The sequence below is a fragment of the Sinohyriopsis cumingii genome, chromosome 4 (genome assembly GCF_028554795.1).
Source record: "Sinohyriopsis cumingii isolate HCF-2022 chromosome 4, ASM2855479v2, whole genome shotgun sequence".
Lineage (NCBI taxonomy): Eukaryota > Metazoa > Mollusca > Bivalvia > Unionida > Unionidae > Sinohyriopsis > Sinohyriopsis cumingii.
In genome coordinates this window covers 139,369,222-139,390,662 of record NC_142964.1, presented here as the reverse complement: position 1 = coordinate 139,390,662, position 21,441 = coordinate 139,369,222, and the positions used below count along the sequence as shown (strand labels likewise).

Below are 21,441 nucleotides of genomic sequence, written 5' to 3'. Positions count from 1 at the left end.
TATCACATTGTTCAAATTTTTTTGTGTGTCTTATTTTATATAAATGCATTTGTATACATGTATATAACTAAGAGTTCTGGATGAAGTTAACCACATATAGAAACTAAAATTTGAAATAGAAATGCATGCTTAAGAAACAAAACATGAACTGGTACAAAAAATCTCTATGCCAAAATACTAGTATTAGCTAATTTTGTTTTACCTTTTTATTTTGTAAAATATGTTTGCTTGTGAAAAATGTGGTCATTTAATTGCATCTTTTATTGCTAAGAAAAGGACAAGTATATATGAACTGTTGATTTTATTTTTAAAAAAGCATCTTAATATCTGTATATAGTTTTAAAAAATGTTAACATATGTGTACAGTTCAGTGATCAAATAATCAGTTGGTTACATGGTGTCTGTGTGAGTGTGTGAATGGGTGAGTTAGTAAAGAAGGATTTACTTTTGTTGGTTTTAATGATGCCTTTAACACATTATTGGATGCATCTTGGTTGGAAACAGGAGCTAAGTACCTTTCCCAAGGACACTGAGACAGCCGACACAGGCTGGACTTGGTGGATATCAAACCCATGACTATTAGATTACACTCTTCTTAATAAATTTCATGTTATGTTTACAAATTTTCTTTTCTGTAGAGTCATTCTCAGCAAAAATTCAGACTTTAAAGTTGGATGCCTTGTTCAGGCACACTTTGGATGGAGAAGTGTAACAAAGGTCACTGACCTGTCGAAGATCAAGCTGATACCACAGTTAGGGGATCTTTCACCCTCACTGGCGCTTGGAACACTGGGAATGCCTGGGTACGTGTACAAAACCTTGGAACATACATGTTTTTTGTTTGAAGCTCACCTTTAGGAAGTGAAGGAAAGTTATTGTATTAGCCCTGCCATCGGTGTCCGTACTTGTAAAAGCATATACATGTGTACATTCGCTTTGCATCTCAACCATTCCTTCATCATTTGTCCCACACACCTATTTCAAGTGGGGTTTATTTTGATCAATCCATGGGCAGTGGAGCAAGGGGGATAACTTTGTACATACACAGACCTTATTTATATATTCTTGGTAAAGTTCTTACGTTCAGTTCATGACAATATATTTTGGCACATTGTATACATATTGTTGTACCAGAAATCACAAAACATTAGTGAGGGTATCCATGGTGAGGAATATATATATATATATATATATATATATATATATATATATATATATATATATATATATATATATATATATATATATATATATACTTTATTATTACAGAATGACAGCATATTTTGGTGTATTGAATGTGTTGAAAGTCAAAGCAGGAGAAACATTTGTTGTCACTTCAGCTGGTGGTGCCGTAGGTAGTGTTGCGGGGCAGATTGCAAAACTGAAGGTTGGTTGTAATTGTCTTAAATTGAATGTTTTGCAATTGTTGCAGCTTTTACTGTAATATATGCCTTTTGCTCAGCTTATTAAATGAGTGTAGTTCTTCATTTTTTTAAATATGGTGACAGCAAAATTTTCCATGCAATATGAATAATTAGCTCTACTGGTCATATACCGGAAGAGATTATGGGATGGTCTTGTGTCTGTCATCTGTCTGTCATTTAGTTGACATTTCTTATTGACACTCTTCCTAAGCTGCTTGGAAGAATGGCATTCATCTTTACACACACTTTCATCCAATGGTTTAGTTGGTCTGAAATGAAAATGGTTTTGATTAGATGTTCATTATGGCCACCACAGTGGACATCTTGAAAATCTTAATATCGCTACTCCACCCAAATGAATAATCATATCAATAGGGGGTTTTCACTAAAAGACCTTTTATGAAATCTAGTTGGTTCTAAATAAAAAGGGTGCAAATCTGAAGTGCGATAAGGCCACCACAGCAGCCATCTTGAAAATCTTGTTACTGCAACTGCTCCTGAACAGAGCATCATATTTACATGGAGTTCTCACAGAAAGACTTCTTAGGATGCCCCATTTGTCTGGAAAGCAAATGGTGCTTAGATGTAATTTACAACATGAATGTCTCACTGTGGCCATCTTAACCATCTTGTTTTCACTACACTCCTCTTCATTGGATGGTCATATAAAAAAATGTTTTGACTAAATTGTCTTTGTATGATGTTGATTTGGTCCTAAATGAAAAGGTGCAGACATGATGTTAATATTGTCACTAGAACAGCCAGATTGAAAATATTGTTATTGGTACTATTCCTGAATGGAAAGTCATATCAACATGTGTTATTCACCAAAAGACTTCTTATGATGTCTAGTGGTGCCGATCGGAAATCTAATATGGCTGCCACAGTGGCTGGCTTGAAAATCTTATCACTTGACTTCCCTTGAATTAATGGTCATATTAGCATGGGATTTCACTAAAAGCCATTTTTTAATATTTTAATAATCAGTGCTGATCAGATGACCAATATATGACCATCTTGAAAATCTTATTTTCACCACCACTCTTAAATGGAAAGTCACTATGCCATGGAGTTTTCATCAGAAGAGTTCTTATGGTGTCTAATTGGTCTTAGTTGAAAGTGAATAATCCTCAATATGGCCACATCTTGAAAATATCATTTCTATTCCTCCCAAATCGATGGCTATATCAGCATGGGGTTTTCATCAGTAGAATTCTTATGATACCTACTTGGTCTAAAAGAAAGTGGTTCCAGTTGTACAACATGTCCACTAAAGTGGTTCTATTTGTATAACATGTCCACTAAAGTGGTTCTATTTGTATAACATGTCTACCAAAGTGGTTCTGTTTGTATAACATGTCCACCAAAGTGGTTCTATTTGTACAACATGTCCACCAAAGTGGTTCTATTTTTATAACATGTCCACCAAAGTGGTTCTGTTTGTATAACATGTCTACCAAAGTGGTTCTATTTGTACAACATGTCCACCAAAGTGGTTCTATTTGTACAACATGTCCACCAAAGTGGTTCTATTTGTACAACATGTCCACCAAAGTGGTTCTGTTTGTACAACATGTCCACCAAAGCACCTAATTTGAAAGTCTTTTTATCACTAATATTAGAAATGGTTTTAACTTGAATTCCTGGAGAGAGAAAAAATGCACTGTAGTGAGGCAGTCCCTTCATGGAACTTCACTTTTATGTAATGTAAAGTCCATTATTTCTACATAATATATGTGTAGTTCACTGCTGAATAGGAAATGTTAGTTTCAACTAGTTTATGAATTAATTTACATATGATAACATTTACAAGATGTTAGGAAAAAAGTTAAGAAGTGTTTATGGTCTCTCTCCTGCCCCCCCCCCCCCCCCGCCGTGATATATACTGTAAAATATTTACCTTTAGGAGTTAATAACCTCACCTCTGTTTCAAAAAGAATGTCAACAAATGCTGACCTCCCACCTGCCAAAGATAGTTGTCTAACCACAGCATTTTTCAAAATCGAATATCTGGTCACAATTACATTAAATCTGGAATTACTATTCTCAGAAGCATTTAAGTCAAGGTTTAGTACAATATCTGCATCCAGTAATCATCCCTTCACACGAATATCAAACAACTGGAATGCTACTGTTTCTACAGTATCCATTATTACATCCATAGTAGTGGATTAGAACACTTAACATAGAAACATTGTAAACAGTCTCATTGAAATTGATGTATACGGTACGTCTTACCTAACCTGAGTGATTTCTCTGTATGTGACATCACACAGGATTTCCATCAGAGATCCAGTGCTGAAAAATGATGTCTGTATCAAATTTTCTATTGATTTACAAGGACAGTAGCTCTTTGAATTATTATTTGTAAACAAATGTCTACTTTGAAATGTTACAGGTTATAGAACCATGCATTATTAATTCAGCTAGCATTAGGAGTATTTTTTTTGTACATGCAGCAATGGAAAGGCATATCATTTGAGCCAAAAGAATGAAATTGTTTCTTCTTTTTTTATAAACTATTTCCATTGAAATTATGTGATAAATGGAATCTCAAATGGGTAATTATTCAATATTATATTTATGAAACCTGTTGAAGGCTTGCAAAAGGTGGAAATTATTTAGCATTTCAGAAATTCAATATTAAATCTATACCTGGTTGAAATCATATATATATATACAACCTTGACCCATTTGAAGAAAAAAAAAATATATATATATATAATATATATATATACACACACACACACAGAGTCTCAGGATTGGGTTATAAATGAAAAGTTTCCAGATGATTTGGCTAACCTGTCATCATCATGTGATTAAGAGACTTTACAACAAAATATGCAATGTAAAAATGGAAACTTGTATACATGTCATTGTAACATTTTTGTTCTGTAAAAATATGAGTCATTTTTATTTATCTTTCTTTCAGGGATGCAAAGTTATCGGTTTTGCTGGGAGTAAAGAGAAGTGTGACTTGATCAAAGAATATGGCTTTGACTATGCCTTTAATTACAAAGAAGTCACTCTACAGGAAGCCATGGCAAAAGCTGCACCGGAAGGAGTTGATTGCTATTTTGATAACGTAATTACCGCTCTTTGAACTATTCTCTCTCAAAGAAAAAATGATGGACTTGAAATTTCCTTTCATTAGTTCCCTGTGGAGGAGAATCTGCATCTATAAATATTAATAGGGATATTGGTAGTAATAACCAAAACATAAGGATACATTTTTCATTTATCGCATAGTTGGTACACTTTACATAGTGTTTACAGCTTAATATTTTTTATATGTCACCGCGTTAAGATATCACTTCTTGTGAATCTGATTGGTCCAAAAAGCCAATGAAATTCTTTCACAGTATTTTCATCACTGATTGGTCCAATAAGCCAATAAAATTCAAGCACAGTATTCTTATTTCTGATTGGTCCATGAAGCCGATGAAATTCTTGCACAGTGTTCTCATGTTGGATTGGTTGTGACCTTGGGAAATTTCCTTACCTCCCGCCCCGAACCTTTTTGTTTACTATTACTATCAACAATATAGCAGCTATCTAATAAAATGCCTAATGGACATTGTTAAAAAAAATGGTCAACTGTGACAAAAACACAAAGCAGTGGTTATGTATATCAGTAAATATGTCCCTATGTGGAATTGTTAAAATGTAAAACCAGAAAATGAGTAAAGTGCACCTGGCCCCTTGCAGCTAGTCTGAAGATATCCAATCACAACACTCTTCAAAATCAAAATCAAATAATGCAGATATCTGGTTGTTGTTGTTGTTGTAGTGTTTAACACCGTTTTTCAGCAAATATAGGCTATACATGGCACCCAGTATAAATGGTGGAGGAAGAACCTTGGAAAACCCTGGAAAGAATCGCCAACCTATGAGAAGCTACTAGTAAGCTTTCCCACATAATCACATTGGCCGAATTCGAGACTTGAACCCACGCAGATGGGTAAGATGGCAGTGATCCGTAACAGTGAGTGCTTTAGACCACTCGGCCACTCGGGGCCTTGCAGATATCTGGTCCAAAATTATTATTCCTTGAATCACTATGATGCACTGCAACACTTTTATGGTCTTTATTTAGTAACATTTCTGTATCCAGTAATCATCCCTGCACATAAAATATCTGACAGTTGGGATGCTACTTTTTTGCTATATCCAGTACTATTACACTGATTGTCCATAGTGGAACTGACACACTTTTGGTTGTAAATGCTTTTATTAAAATCCATGTACATGGCCCATCAATCACTCAAAGCAAGCGAACTGAGTGAAATAATTTCACACATAGAATTTCCACTGGAGATCTAGTGTTGACAAATTATGTCAAATTATAACAAATCTACTTTTAAATGTCACTGGTTATTAAAGTGTGCATTATTGATTGAACTCATGCCTGTGGCTACTTTTTTATGCAGAAGAATTGATCGGTACAGCATCTGAGCCAGAATTTGATAAATGCTGAAAATCATTTGTTCTTCTTTCTATCCAAACTCATTCAACTAAAATAAAAACTTTGATAACAGAATCTCAAATGGGTAATGATTTAATATAAAATTTATGAAACTCTTGAATAATGTATCACTCACAAATGCTGTAAATGATTCTGCTCATATACATATAGCATATCCAAGTTGCCCTGCCTTCTGAAACCTTTTTTGTACTAGTATTATCAATAGTGTGGTGACCAAGGCTAGAGAGTATTTTGAAACAATGTGTAAATTTAATATTGTAATTTAAATTACAGAATTATAGGTGGGTAACTCACAGTGCTTATGTTCACATGTATGGATGGATACATGATGCAGTTTCTGTTGGCAGAAGCATTTGGGGGTGTTAGATAGTAGAGGTGTGTGCGTGTCTTTGTGATTCATCTTGGATGATACATCGAAAATTTTCATAATAGCCAATAGCTGCTTTTCTTTGACATTTTACCTACAGGTGGGTGGAGAATTCACAAATAATATATTATCCTTCATGAACATGAATGGCCGAATTGCAGTGTGTGGTTCAATGTCTACCTACACAATGGATGAGAATCAACTACAGGTAGGTACATAGGCACAAACATGCAAACACTCACTCACATACACTGTCCATCCACCTGACTTGTATAGGTCACAGTGACCTGCTTGCTAATCATGAGTTTGTGATATAAATTTTTCTCCATTGAACACATATTTGGATTCTAAACAAACTTCAAAACTTGTGCAGGTAAGTAATTTGCATATTTGATTAACATAACTGAAATGTTTGAATAAGTGGGTATATATATATATATATACTTGAAATACTATGGTCAGTAAGCTAATTTATCTCTTGTGACAATTTAGATTGGTATTATTTCACTTAATTGAATGGTAATAATCTGGAGAACAATTATCAGATTTCATGGAACCATGGTACCAGGAATTTTATATGCCAAGTGTTCAATCAATGAAGCAGATGGTGTTTTTAACAACAGCAACAACTGTCAAGATGATTAAAGAAAAAGGTGTAACATTTTAATTAGCACCTATATGGCCCTGTGTATGATTGTTGTTGTCAAGATGATTAAAGAAAAAGGTGCAACATTTTAATTAGCACCTATATGGCCCTTTGTATGATTGTTCTTGTCAAGATGATTAAAGAAAAAGGTGTAACATTTTAATTAGTACCTATATGACCCAGTGTATGATTGTTCTTGTCAAGATGATTAAAGAAAAAGGTGTAATATTTTAATTGGCACATTTATGGCCCTGTGTATGATTGTTCTATCTACCATGATCAAGTATTAATGCCTGTAATCCAAAATAGAAATTTTAGGACTGTCCACTACGAGAGCCACTACCCTCCCCTCTCTCTGTATTCACCTATCACACATTATCTGGTGTTAGATGACCCTAGTCTGCCCATAACATTTCTGGACTAGGGGTTTGTGTCATAAAGGTTTGCAAATGAGTCAAAGTTCAAAAACAGGAAATCAGTTGACAAACACAATAAACACATGCCATCTACGCAACTATTGTGTAAGTGAACTCTGTTAACATGTGCATGGGTTACATTTTTGTGTTGTAAAGGTTTCAAGTGAGCGAAAGTTCAAAACGACAAAATCACTTGACAGACACAGTGAACACACGCCATCTACACAACTGGGATGAAAGTGAGCTCCGATTAAAATGTGCATAGGTTAAAGTAAATGACTGTGCAGTTAAAGTTGAAAGAGATATTTACATGTTTGTAAGTTATTTTATAAGTATTGAAATCTGATTATTGAATTTCAGTTGCTCATTAATAAATTCTATGAAATAGAAAATGTGATTGTATGAAATATTACTAATGGAGTTTCACTTGGTGTAATTTTACTGAAGCCAATGACTAAGAGGTTTGGATAAGTCTCATACGTTAAAGTAAAATATTGTTAAACTACTTTTGATTTTTCTTTTCTTTATTCAGGCCCCTTGGCTTACCATACCATATTGAAGAAAGCTCTCATGGTACAAGGTTTTCATGTAGACAGTTTCAGTGCTGAGTGGCCAGCTGGTCTGAATGAGATGATTCAGTGGGTGAAAGAAGTAATAGCATGTGTGTGTGTGTGTGTGTGTGTGTATGTTTTATAAGTCACCATTAGGATCACTAGGTTGCTCTACAATGCTAATTAAATGATCTGATTGCCTGCCAAATTTAGGGTCACTATTAATGAAGCACTTCTTTGTATGAAAGACATTCAGACAGTGCAGTTACAAAGAAGAACACTTGTGAAAGAGAAATTTTAAGTTTAAATAAGATTTTCAAATTTACATTATTTAAAATCATCTGAGTATGAATTGTAACAAGAGACCCAGTTTGACCTGATATTGTTCACTTTGCTTGCATAACTTAAAAGTTGACTATTTTACTGAACAGCTTATGTAATATTTTATAAACAAATCCCTGTGCAAAGCTATATCATGTTGATTTTACCTATTCTGTATCATTCTGATTTAAAACTCTTGCCAGTGATATAGGTATATTCAATATCTTATTCATAATTAGGAGATCTTGATTTAAGCCTGATTACCAATACTATTTTGAAGTCAGACAAGAAGTAAAGTCTGTAAAGCGGTAACAAGATATGCCAATCTAATACGATTCACATTGATAATATGCACAGACATCACATTATGCAGAACCTTTCTTAGGCAATCATGATACAAGTTTATTTGCAAAGACAGAACAAAATCTGATTGAAATTCATTCTCCAGTCAGAAATAAGATTACTTCATATTTGCATGTATCATATATACGAGCATTTCCAAATTTAATGAAAATCCTATATAGAAAAGTCTTTTAAAACAGTCAGATGCAATGAATTCCTCATTACTATATATAGGTCATCATAAGTAATAATAATATACTATGCATACGATGGGCCAGTTGGACGCACTAAAGTTAATCCTCCCCGTAGAGAAATTTCTCATGGATTTCGTATGGAATACTTCAGGAATCCATATGGAAGAGATATGAACTGAAAAACGTATGGAATCAGACAATTTATTCCATGTCAGTTCCATCAGTACTTCACAATAAGTGGAAATTCCATATGGAATAAAGTTGCAACTTTAATATTATAGCATCATGGAGAATACCCTCTGAAGAATTAATAACCTGAACTATCTGATTCAAATAGAAATATTGGTGGGAGTTAGAGTACATGTATATGTCACTGTAGCCGATGTGGAAGGATGAATATATTCATATAAATTTGAAGAAACACATGTATGTCAGTTTTCTTTAATTTATTTCCACAGATGTTTAAAAACAGACAAAGACATGACCAAAAATGTAGAGAAATGTAAACATGATCAGAAAATTAATATCTGGTAGTACAAGCATAGATGAATCTTTGGATGGTGGATTTTGGGCTTGATCTGATGTTTATTCTGAAAAGTAATTTTTTTGGCTTCCTATTAAAATATAATCTTCAAAAATCATACCCTAGTGAAAATGTGACAGAAATTTCAGCAAAATCACTGAACATTTCTTGACATTCACTCAAATGTCCTTTTTCACTAAAATTATGGTATTTTAGGAGATTTTGCCAAAATTTCTGAAAATATCAGTGAAATTTTCTGATTGAAATTTCACTGACTCTGCCAACATTTCTGAAAATATCAGTGGGAATTTGTGATTGAAATTTCACTGAGAGTTTGTCAAAAATTCTAAAAGAAATATAATGGTATTTTGTGATTTTAATATCACTGACATTTCAGTAAAAATATCAATAATAGATAATAAAAAAATTTTCTTGGACAATTTGAATGATTTTCAGCAGCATTTATATTTCCTCTTTCTGATAGCTGTAATTGTATTGTTTATTTTGGGCACAATAACTTCTTTCTACATCATTCCTTGTTATATTTCTTTATCAAATTTTGTTGTTGTTGTATTTTTGTTTAACTTAAACCAGATTTAACTGCCCTCAAACAAGTTTTCTTGTTTTCTGTTTTAAATCAGAATTTCACTTTTCTCCTGACCCGAATCTGATTTTCCTCGATACGGACCCTTTTTTCAATATCGTCTCCGAAACTTTTTTCGATAATGCTCTATCCAGTCCATTCCGCAATGAGCTTTCTAATAAGTATGTGTTCTGTTTATTATTTAAAGGATGATCGCTGTAAAGAGCTTTCTGATTGGTCAGCATTTCTTACTTGCCCAATGAATGAATTTTCGAGCGGGATATGAGTTTGAATAACCATTTGAAAAATGTGCGGCAATGAGAATAGCTTGAATGCAAAACCAATGGGAACGTAATTGGTCAGTCTGTATGAAAAATGAACGCCAGGACTAGCATTTTGCTTTTTGTGCCATAAAGAGCTTCACAGTAGTGGCTAACGTGCTAAATATGACAAGGAATTGAACCAGGATTATTTCGAAGTCATATAACTCAAAACTGCTTAACTTCCAGAATGAATTTAAGGAGGACAACGTATAGATCACTGGTGGGAATTGTTGCAAAATATCTATGTCTATCAAGATCGTCATATCTTTGCGGAATTTTCTTGGCCCTCATGTAGAATCATCTTTCAATATCGTGAGGCATTATTGTGTATGTTATCAAAATATTCTAGGTGTGTTGGAATTCAGTGTAAAATAAGAGTAATTACATCATGATAAACGTTTGTCACGGCTAATAATAAATAATGCATCAATAATTTGCTTGATTAACCATTACAGGTGACTCCTCAAAGAAAAAGCATGCATCATGAAGTCTACACTTAATTCCTACATTCATTTACATGTACAATAAACAGTTAATCTACCAAGGGTAGATGATAAACATAGATGAATCAATGCTATCATACCCATATTTGTATGGAAAAATTCATTTTATTGTAGGTTATGGTAGGTTATGGTGAGCTTTGGTCAGAAGGATGTAATAATAACTGAGATAGATTCATTTATCAAGTTTAATGACAGGAAAATAAACAGCACCCCAAAAATGAATTTTAACCCAAAATCTGATGTCTCTGATCATCAAATTTGGGTCAAAGAGACCTCTTTTTGGCAAAAAATGTAGAAATTACTAAGATGCAACCAGTCTCAAGATTTCATTATTCTAGGTAGCACAGTATCATGCTACACATGATATCATGAGGTCAGAACTAAATGCAATCTTAACAAAAGCCAGTAAATGAGGATACTGGCTAGATAAACTAGGCTGGTTAATATCGGGATATCTGCCAGATAAACTAGGTTAGTTAATATAGGGATACCTGCTAGATAAACTAGGCTGGATAATAATGGGATAAGTACCTGCCAGATAAACTAGGCTGGTTAATATTAGGATACCTGCCAGATAAACTAGGTTAGTTAATATAGGGATATCTGTGCCAGAGAAACTCGGTTGGTTCAAGTTAGCCAGATATTACAAAACTTTTCTATATGTTTTTACAACTTCGCTTGCTGTATTTCACCACTCACCTTTGATTTGTTGTGAGAGAGATCATTGTGTTTTCAGAAGCATGAACATTGTTTGCTTCTTATGCATTAACACTTATCGTATATGTGTGGTGTTTGTATGTTTAGTATTGTCTTGTATATTTAAATCATGTATGTGTGCTGTCTGTATGTTTAGCATTCTCTTGTATATTTAAATCATGTATGTGTGCTGTCTATATGTTTAGCATTGCCTTGTATATTTAAATCATGTATGTGTGCTGTCTGTATATTTAGCATTGTCTTGTATATTTAAATCATATGTGTGCTATCTGTATGTTTAGCATTGTTTTGTTTATTTAAATCGCATATGTGTGCTATCTGTATATTTAGCATTGTCTTGTACATTTAAATCATATAAGTGTGCTATCTGTATGTTTAGCATTGTCTTGTATATTTAAATCATATATGTGTGCTATCTGTATGTTTAGCATTGTTCTGTATATTTAAATCATATATGTGTGCTATCTGTATGTTTAGCTTGTATATTTAAATCATATATGTGTGCTGTCTGTATGTTTAGTATTGTTTTGTATATTTAAATCATATGTGTGTGCTGTCTGTATGTTTAGCATTGTCTTGTATATTTAAATCATATTTGTGTGCTGTCTGTATGTTTAGCATTGTCTTGTATATTTAAATCATATTTGTGTGCTGTGTGTATGTTTAGCATTCTCTTGTATATTTAAATCATATATGTGTGCTGTCTGTATGTTTAGCATTGTCTTGTATATTTAAATTGTATATGTGTGCTGTTTGTATGTTTAACATTGTTTTGTATATTTAAATTGTATATGTGTGCTGTCTATATGTTTAGGATTGTCTTGTATATTTAAATCATATATGTGTGCTGTCTGTATGTTTATCATTGTCTTGTATATTTAAATCATATATGTGTGCTGTCTGTATGTTTAGTATTGTCTTGTTTATTTAAATCATGTATGTGTGATATCTGTATGTTTAACATTGTCTTGTTTATTTAAATCATGTATGTGTGCTATCTATGCTCAGCATTGTCTTGTTTATTTAAATCATATATGTGTGCTGTCTGTATGTTTAGCATTGTCTTGTTTATTTAAATCATATATGTGTGCTGTCTGTATGTTTAGTATTGTTTTGTATATTTAAATCATATATGTGTGCTGTCTGTATGTTTAGCATTGTCTTGTATATTTAAATCATATTTGTGTGCTGTCTATATGTTTAGCATTGTCTTGTATATTTGAATCATATATGTGTGCTGTCTGTATATTTATCATTGTCTTGTATATTTTAATCATATATGTTTTCTGTCTGTATGTTTAGTATTGTCTTGTTTATTTAAATCATGTATGTGTGCTGTCTGTATGTTTAGTATTGTCTTGCATATTTAAATCATGTATGTGTGATATCTGTATGTTTAACATTGTCTTGTTTATTTAAATCATATATGTGTGCTATTTGTATGTTTAGCATTGTTTTGTATATTTCAATCGTATATGTGTGCTGTCTGTATGTTTAGCATTGTCTTGTATATTTAAATCATATATGTGTGCTGTCTGTATGTTTAGTATTGTCTTGTTTATTTAAATCATATATATGTGCTGTCTGTATATTTAGCATTGTAATGTATATTTAAATCATATGTGTGCTGTCTGTATGTTTAGCATTGTCTTGTATATTTAAATCATATTTGTGTGCCGTCTGTATGTTTAGCATTGTCTTGTATATTTAAATCATATTTGTGTGCTGTCTGTATGTTTAGCATTGTCTTGTATATTTAAATCATATATGTGTGCTGTCTGTATATTTAGCATTGTCTTGTATATTTAAATTGTATATATGTGCTGTTTGTATGTTTAGCATTGTTTTGTATATTTAAATCGTGTATGTGTGCTGTCTATATGTTTAGCATTGTCTTGTATATTTAAATCATATATGTGTGCTGTCGGTATGTTTATCATTGTCTTGTATATTTAAATCATATATGTTTGCTGTCTGTATGTTTAGTATTGTCTTGTTTATTTAAATCATGTATGTGTGCTGTCTGTATGTTTAGTATTGTCTTGTATATTTAAATCATGTAGGTGTGATATCTGGATGTTTAACATTGTCTTGTTTATTTAAGTCATGTATGTGTGCTATCTGTACGTTTAGCATTGTCTTGTTTATTTAAATCATATATGTGTGCTGTCTGTATGTTTAGCATTGTCTTGTTTGTTTAAATCATGTATGTTTGCTGTCTGTATGTTTAGCATTGTCTTGTATATTTAAATCATATATGTGTGCTGTCTGTATGTTTAGCATTGTCTTGTATATTTAAATCGTATATGTGTGCTATCAGTATGTTTAGCATTGTCTTGTTTATTTAAATGATATATGTGTGCTGTCTGTATGTTTAGCATTGTTTTGTATATTTAAATCATGTATGTGTGCTGTCTGTATGTTTAGCATTGTCTTGTATATTTAAATCATGTATGTGTGCTCTCTGTATGTTTATCATTGTCTTGTTCATTTAAATCATGTATGTTTGCTGTCTATATGTTTAGCATTGTCTTGTTCATTTAAATCATGTATGTTTGCTGTCTGTATGTTTAGCATTGTCTTGTTCAATTAAATCATGTATGTTTGCTGTCTGTATGTTTAGCATTGCTTGTATATTTAAATCATGTATGTGTGCTGTCTGTATGTTTAGCATTGTCTTCTATATTTAAATCATGTATGTGTGCTGTCTGTATATTTAGCATTGTCTTGTATATTTAAATCATATATGTGTGCTGTCTGTATGTTTAGCATTGTCTTGTATATTTAAATCATGTATGTTTGCTTTCTATATGTTTAGCATTGTCTTGTTCATTTAAATCATGTATGTGTGCTGTCTGTATGTTTAGCATTGTCTTGTTTATTTAAATCATGTATGTGTGCTGTCTGTATATTTAGCATTGTCTTGTATATTTAAATCATATATGTGTGCTGTCTGTATGTTTAGCATTGTCTTGTATATTTAAATCATGTATGTGTGCTGTCTGTATATTTAGCATTGTCTTTTATATTTAAATCATATATGTGTGCTGTCTGTATGTTTAGCATTGTCTTGTATATTTAAATCATATATGTGTGCTATCTGTATGTTTAGCATTGTTCTGTATATTTAAATCATATATGTGTGCTATCTGTATGTTTAGCTTGTATATTTAAATCATATATGTGTGCTGTCTGTATGTTTAGTATTGTTTTGTATATTTAAATCATATGTGTGTGCTGTCTGTATGTTTAGCATTGTCTTGTATATTTAAATCATATTTGTGTGCTGTCTGTATGTTTAGCATTGTCTTGTATATTTAAATCATATTTGTGTGCTGTGTGTATGTTTAGCATTCTCTTGTATATTTAAATCATATATGTGTGCTGTCTGTATGTTTAGCATTGTCTTGTATATTTAAATTGTATATGTGTGCTGTTTGTATGTTTAACATTGTTTTGTATATTTAAATTGCATATGTGTGCTGTCTATATGTTTAGGATTGTCTTGTATATTTAAATCATATATGTGTGCTGTCTGTATGTTTATCATTGTCTTGTATATTTAAATCATATATGTGTGCTGTCTGTATGTTTAGTATTGTCTTGTTTATTTAAATCATGTATGTGTGATATCTGTATGTTTAACATTGTCTTGTTTATTTAAATCATGTATGTGTGCTATCTATGCTCAGCATTGTCTTGTTTATTTAAATCATATATGTGTGCTGTCTGTATGTTTAGCATTGTCTTGTTTATTTAAATCATATATGTGTGCTGTCTGTATGTTTAGTATTGTTTTGTATATTTAAATCATATATGTGTGCTGTCTGTATGTTTAGCATTGTCTTGTATATTTAAATCATATTTGTGTGCTGTCTATATGTTTAGCATTGTCTTGTATATTTGAATCATATATGTGTGCTGTCTGTATATTTATCATTGTCTTGTATATTTTAATCATATATGTTTTCTGTCTGTATGTTTAGTATTGTCTTGTTTATTTAAATCATGTATGTGTGCTGTCTGTATGTTTAGTATTGTCTTGCATATTTAAATCATGTATGTGTGATATCTGTATGTTTAACACTGTCTTGTTTATTTAAATCATATATGTGTGCTATTTGTATGTTTAGCATTGTTTTGTATATTTCAATCGTATATGTGTGCTGTCTGTATGTTTAGCATTGTCTTGTATATTTAAATCATATATGTGTGCTGTCTGTATGTTTAGTATTGTCTTGTTTATTTAAATCATATATATGTGCTGTCTGTATGTTTAGCATTGTAATGTATATTTAAATCATATGTGTGCTGTCTGTATGTTTAGCATTGTCTTGTATATTTAAATCATATTTGTGTGCCGTCTGTATGTTTAGCATTGTCTTGTATATTTAAATCATATTTGTGTGCTGTCTGTATGTTTAGCATTGTCTTGTATATTTAAATCATATATGTGTGCTGTCTGTATATTTAGCATTGTCTTGTATATTTAAATTGTATATATGTGCTGTTTGTATGTTTAGCATTGTTTTGTATATTTAAATCGTGTATGTGTGCTGTCTATATGTTTAGCATTGTCTTGTATATTTAAATCATATATGTGTGCTGTCGGTATGTTTATCATTGTCTTGTATATTTAAATCATATATGTTTGCTGTCTGTATGTTTAGTATTGTCTTGTGTATTTAAATCATGTATGTGTGCTGTCTGTATGTTTAGTATTGTCTTGTATATTTAAATCATGTAGGTGTGATATCTGGATGTTTAACATTGTCTTGTTTATTTAAGTCATGTATGTGTGCTATCTGTACGTTTAGCATTGTCTTGTTTATTTAAATCATATATGTGTGCTGTCTGTATGTTTAGCATTGTCTTGTTTGTTTAAATCATGTATGTTTGCTGTCTGTATGTTTAGCATTGTCTTGTATATTTAAATCATATATGTGTGCTGTCTGTATGTTTAGCATTGTCTTGTATATTTAAATCGTATATGTGTGCTATCAGTATGTTTAGCATTGTCTTGTTTATTTAAATGATATATGTGTGCTGTCTGTATGTTTAGCATTGTTTTGTATATTTAAATCATGTATGTGTGCTGTCTGTATGTTTAGCATTGTCTTGTATATTTAAATCATGTATGTGTGCTCTCTGTATGTTTATCATTGTCTTGTTCATTTAAATCATGTATGTTTGCTGTCTGTATGTTTAGCATTGTCTTGTTCATTTAAATCATGTATGTTTGCTGTCTGTATGTTTAGCATTGTCTTGTTCAATTAAATCATGTATGTTTGCTGTCTGTATGTTTAGCATTGCCTTGTATATTTAAATCATGTATGTGTGCTGTCTGTATGTTTAGCATTGTCTTGTATATTTAAATCATGTATGTGTGCTGTCTGTATATTTAGCATTGTCTTGTATATTTAAATCATATATGTGTGCTGTCTGTATGTTTAGCATTGTCTTGTATATTTAAATCATGTATGTTTGCTTTCTATATGTTTAGCATTGTCTTGTTCATTTAAATCATGTATGTGTGCTGTCTGTATGTTTAGCATTGTCTTGTTTATTTAAATCATGTATGTGTGCTGTCTGTATATTTAGCATTGTCTTGTATATTTAAATCATATATGTGTGCTGTCTGTATGTTTAGCATTGTCTTGTATATTTAAATCATGTATGTGTGCTGTCTGTATATTTAGCATTGTCTTGTATATTTAAATCATATATGTGTGCTGTCTGTATGTTTAGCATTGTCTTGTATATTTAAATCATGTATGTGTGCTGTCTGTATATTTAGCATTGTCTTGTATATTTAAATGATGTATGTGTGCTGTCTGTATATTTAGCATTGCCTTGTATATTTAAATCATGTATGTGTGCTATTCTTGTATAAGTAGCATAGTCATGTCCTTGTATTTGTATACAGTATTTAAAATCATGTATGTGTGATATCTGTATTTTTAGCATTGTCTTGTATATTTAAATCATGTATTTGTGCTTTCTGTGTGTTTAGCATATTCTTGTACATGTACTTGTATACAGTATTTAAAATCGTGTAAGTGTGCTTTCTGTATGTTTTGCATTGTCCTGACCTTGTATATTTAAAATTGGTATGCACTTGTAATGGCACCTTAAGTATGTATTGGGCAGCCATTATTTTAACCAGTATATTTTAACACTGAATGCAAGAGAAGAGTTTATTCTATTCATGTAAAATGTTTTCTTTGCATTGAATATTTAAGCAGAAATTACAAATGGGGTTGGGGTATCTTGAGTGTGTATTGGCCAGCCATTATGCATGTATATTTTAACAATGCATGCAAATAGTAGAGAGTAGTGTCTGTTCATGTAAAATGATTATTAAATTATAAATTATAAATGGGGATAGGGGTGGGGGTGGTTTTAGCACAGAAACATAATTTCATAACTAGAAGGAAAAATGTTAAAATGTATGTATATCTGATTTTTCAAGTAAATTGTTATATTATAGTTTACAGTCAGTAAAACAGCTCCAATGACCTAATGTTTTTTATTATGTAATGCAGTTCTGACTCTAAATAAAATTTGTCTGTATCTGTGTCGAAGACATTGGGCATTCCGCATCTCTTATTCCAAAATAGAAATAAGAAAATATACCAGAAGTCGACTAAGACCTATGAACTTAAAGGTCAGTGTAATGTATATAGATATATTTAATATGGGGGATAGTGATTTTGATTCATGGAAAACTTTATTGACAATGGACCAAAATGATTTTATAAAGTTTTTTTCCATTGGAGCAAAGTATATCTTGCTGAGTAATTTTCTTTAACATCTGGTTTATGTTTGTTTCATAAAACATTCTGATTGGTCACTGGAAATGACTGTGAAAATGAGGTGTGTGTGCAAGCAGTAAGTTTTCTTTAGTGGCTATTTGGTAAACTCTATGGTATTTCATCATCATCATCATTATTGCTATCCTTATTATCTCCTTTTTCTTCTACAGATGTTACTGCTGCTACTAATTGTTCTTTATTATTTGTGTTAATAATAATAAAAATGTAATTATTATCAACAAACATTTTCCAGCATTGATATATAGGAAATTAACATATATAATTGTTTGAATATTGTTTATTAGCTTGATAATCCACATTAAGAAACAATGACTTGTACATATATTTTAATATGTAAAACATGGAAATCTGTTACAGATCACTTAGATCTAATTTATAGCTATTTGTGATACAGATAATTATAATCAGATATTAAGCTTTCAGTTTTATTTTATTTTCTAATATTGATTTTTATTTATTTCAGGGGAAGATAAAATATCAGGAAACGATAACAGATGGTTTTGAGAATATGGTGGATGCCTTCATCGGGCTGTTTAAGGGAACAAACATTGGAAAAGCTATTGTGAAATGTTAACAAAATATAATGTGCAGAAAATTTGCAGGGGTAGACTTATAATGCACTTGTTTGCCAAGAGTTTATTATGGAATTATGCAGAATGAAATATTGGTGTTTGGTTTAATATATTTGTTCTCAAGGTCAAATACAATTTTTATATTTGTTTTAATAATGTTTTATTATTTTATTATTTTACCATAACATTCATATAATAATTGCTATACACATAATAGCATGTCAAGCATTTTGTAGGCAAAACTATAAATGCTATCTTTGGCATCTTAAAGTAATTAAGAAGTGTAGTTGCCTGTTTAATGAGGTAATACGTGCATTAATTACAGTATTATTTCAATCTTTTGCTGACTGAGGCAATAAATACATTAATTACAGTATTATTTCAATCTTTTGCTGACTGAGGCAATACATGTAGTAATTACAGCATTATTTCAATCTTTTGCTGAATGAGGCAATAAATACATTAATTACAGTATTATTTCAATCTTTTGCTGACTGAGGCAATACATACATTAATTACAGCATTATTTCAATCTTTTGCTGAATGAGGCAATAAATACATTAATTACAGTATTATTTCAATCTTTTGCTGACTGAGGCAATAAATACATTAATTACAGCATTATTTCAATCTTTTGCTGAATGAGGCAATAAATACATTAATTACAGTATTATTTCAATCTTTTGCTGACTGAGGCAATAAATACATTAATTACAGTATTATTTCAATCTTTTGCTGACTGAGGCAATACATGTAGTAATTACAGCATTATTTCAATCTTTTGCTGACTGAGGCAATAAATACATTAATTACAGTATTATTTCAATCTTTTGCTGACTGAGGCAATAAATACATTAATTACAGTATTATTTCAATCTTTTGCTAACTGAGGCAATAAATACATTAATTACAGTATTATTTCAGTCTTTTGCTGACTGAGGCAATACATGTAGTAATTATAGCATTATTTCAATCTTTAAATGTAACTTTTAATAATGAACTTTTCATATTAGACAATTTTTATCAATCTTGCATTTTTGTCATCCTTATTTCTGAAATTCTTTCCCATCTCTTTACCATTTTGCTATTAATTTCACCAGGAAACCTGGTTCAGTTGCTCATAGTTGGATATTAGTTGGTTCCATATATTTGTTCACAAATTATGTGTTAATACATGTACTGTGTGTTGATGAGAAAAATATGAAAAATAAAATTTATCGGTAAGTATTGTACTTTAGTCTCAAGAAAGTGAATTACATATAGTATTTTCAGCTGCAAAATTTCTTCATATGAACCATTTTCAGTCTGTTGTACTTCAAGTTAATTGATGTGTTTTACCTGGTAACAAAAGTTAACAGCAACTACATACATTTGTTTTGTAAATTTATGCTAGGATGGTAGCAATTGTTTTACATCAAAAAAGATAGGGTAACAGATTTTGATTTACTTAATAAAGCTAGATAAAGAAAGAGTTGTTAACTTTATTACTAAAGATTATAACAAACAAGGAAAGGGTTGCCAGTAAAGTAGCCGAACATGTAGAGTACCAACAATTTATGCCAATAGAGGAAGAATTATCAGATCTGCCCACTTTCCTTATGTGGACTTTAAACTAGCTATAATGCAACAATTGATCCACCCTGTACAGCAAAGATCAACCACATTTCATTTAATTTCTTCCGGTAATTTAGTAGTTATGGAACTGCAATAAACTGTGCCACATTTTTTAACACTGTGGCCATAGCTGATTAAAATACTGTTTCTAATTTTATTATAGAAATGAAAGACAATCTTCTGATTACCTTCTATTCATAAGCTTCATCATTATTATTATTATTATTATTGTTATTATTGTTGTTGTTGTCATTGATGATGTCATCAAAATATGAAGCAACCATGGAAACCTGCTCATTTTATCCATGTGGTCATGTTGTAGTGAAAGCTTTATAGAAAATACAATTGCGTTTTAGAGTTTTTGTTTGGGTTTTTTTTGTTCTCTTACTCAGAGGTCTCGCTTGGGTTTTAAAACTAGGAGTCCAGGACTCCCATTTTGGTAAAAATAGGAGTCCCACCATCAAAAGTTGCAGTCCCTTCTTTCCTACAGAATCAACACAAACATGAGTGCATCTATTTTTAGATGGAGAGGTTTTCGTAATGTAATCACTCACTATAATATAGCTTCATTACAACAGTTTATTGACAGGCTCGCAAATTTATGGTTTATTTATTTGTATACATACTTGTAGTAATTTTAGGCAAATAAATAGTATCTGATTTGCTGTTTTTTGTTGTGTCAAGTCAGAAAACAGCTTAGACCCTAAAGCGCATCTCGCGAATACCACAACATAGCAGTGTCCCATACGTTTCTGACCTACATAATTCTTTTGCATTTTAAAGTTAAATATTTGATAAAATAATACCTTGGCTTTGGTTTCAATGATTTGTATATTTTTGCTGAATATATTTGCCCGATGATTTAAGAAAACAGACAATCTAATAAACCGGTACTTCCCAGACTTAACGAAGTCCGCCATTATTTCCTATTAGGCCTACTGGTTCACTTACAGTTTCAAACTAATTTTATGATGAAATAGTGTATAAGAGGCAGTTAATATATATCCAGATCACCGATTCTGA

At 31.4% G+C, this 21,441-nt stretch overlaps 1 protein-coding gene across 1 annotated transcript in view; it reads left to right on the top strand.

Annotated features, from left to right (window-relative positions):
* LOC149802191 (prostaglandin reductase 1-like) overlaps positions 1–21,080 on the top strand; it is a 30,463-nt gene extending 9,383 nt beyond the window's left edge. Inside the window, exons 4-10 of the mRNA XM_089956904.1 lie at positions 639–803; positions 1,270–1,387; positions 4,357–4,509; positions 6,378–6,485; positions 7,496–7,502; positions 7,872–7,990; positions 18,696–21,080. Of these exons, the coding sequence (XP_089813030.1) occupies positions 639–803; positions 1,270–1,387; positions 4,357–4,509; positions 6,378–6,485; positions 7,496–7,502; positions 7,872–7,990; positions 18,696–18,806 (781 nt within the window). The 3' untranslated portion in view covers positions 18,807–21,080. The remainder of the gene's footprint in view (positions 1–638; positions 804–1,269; positions 1,388–4,356; positions 4,510–6,377; positions 6,486–7,495; positions 7,503–7,871; positions 7,991–18,695) is intronic.
* Positions 21,081–21,441: the final 361 nt, after the last annotated feature.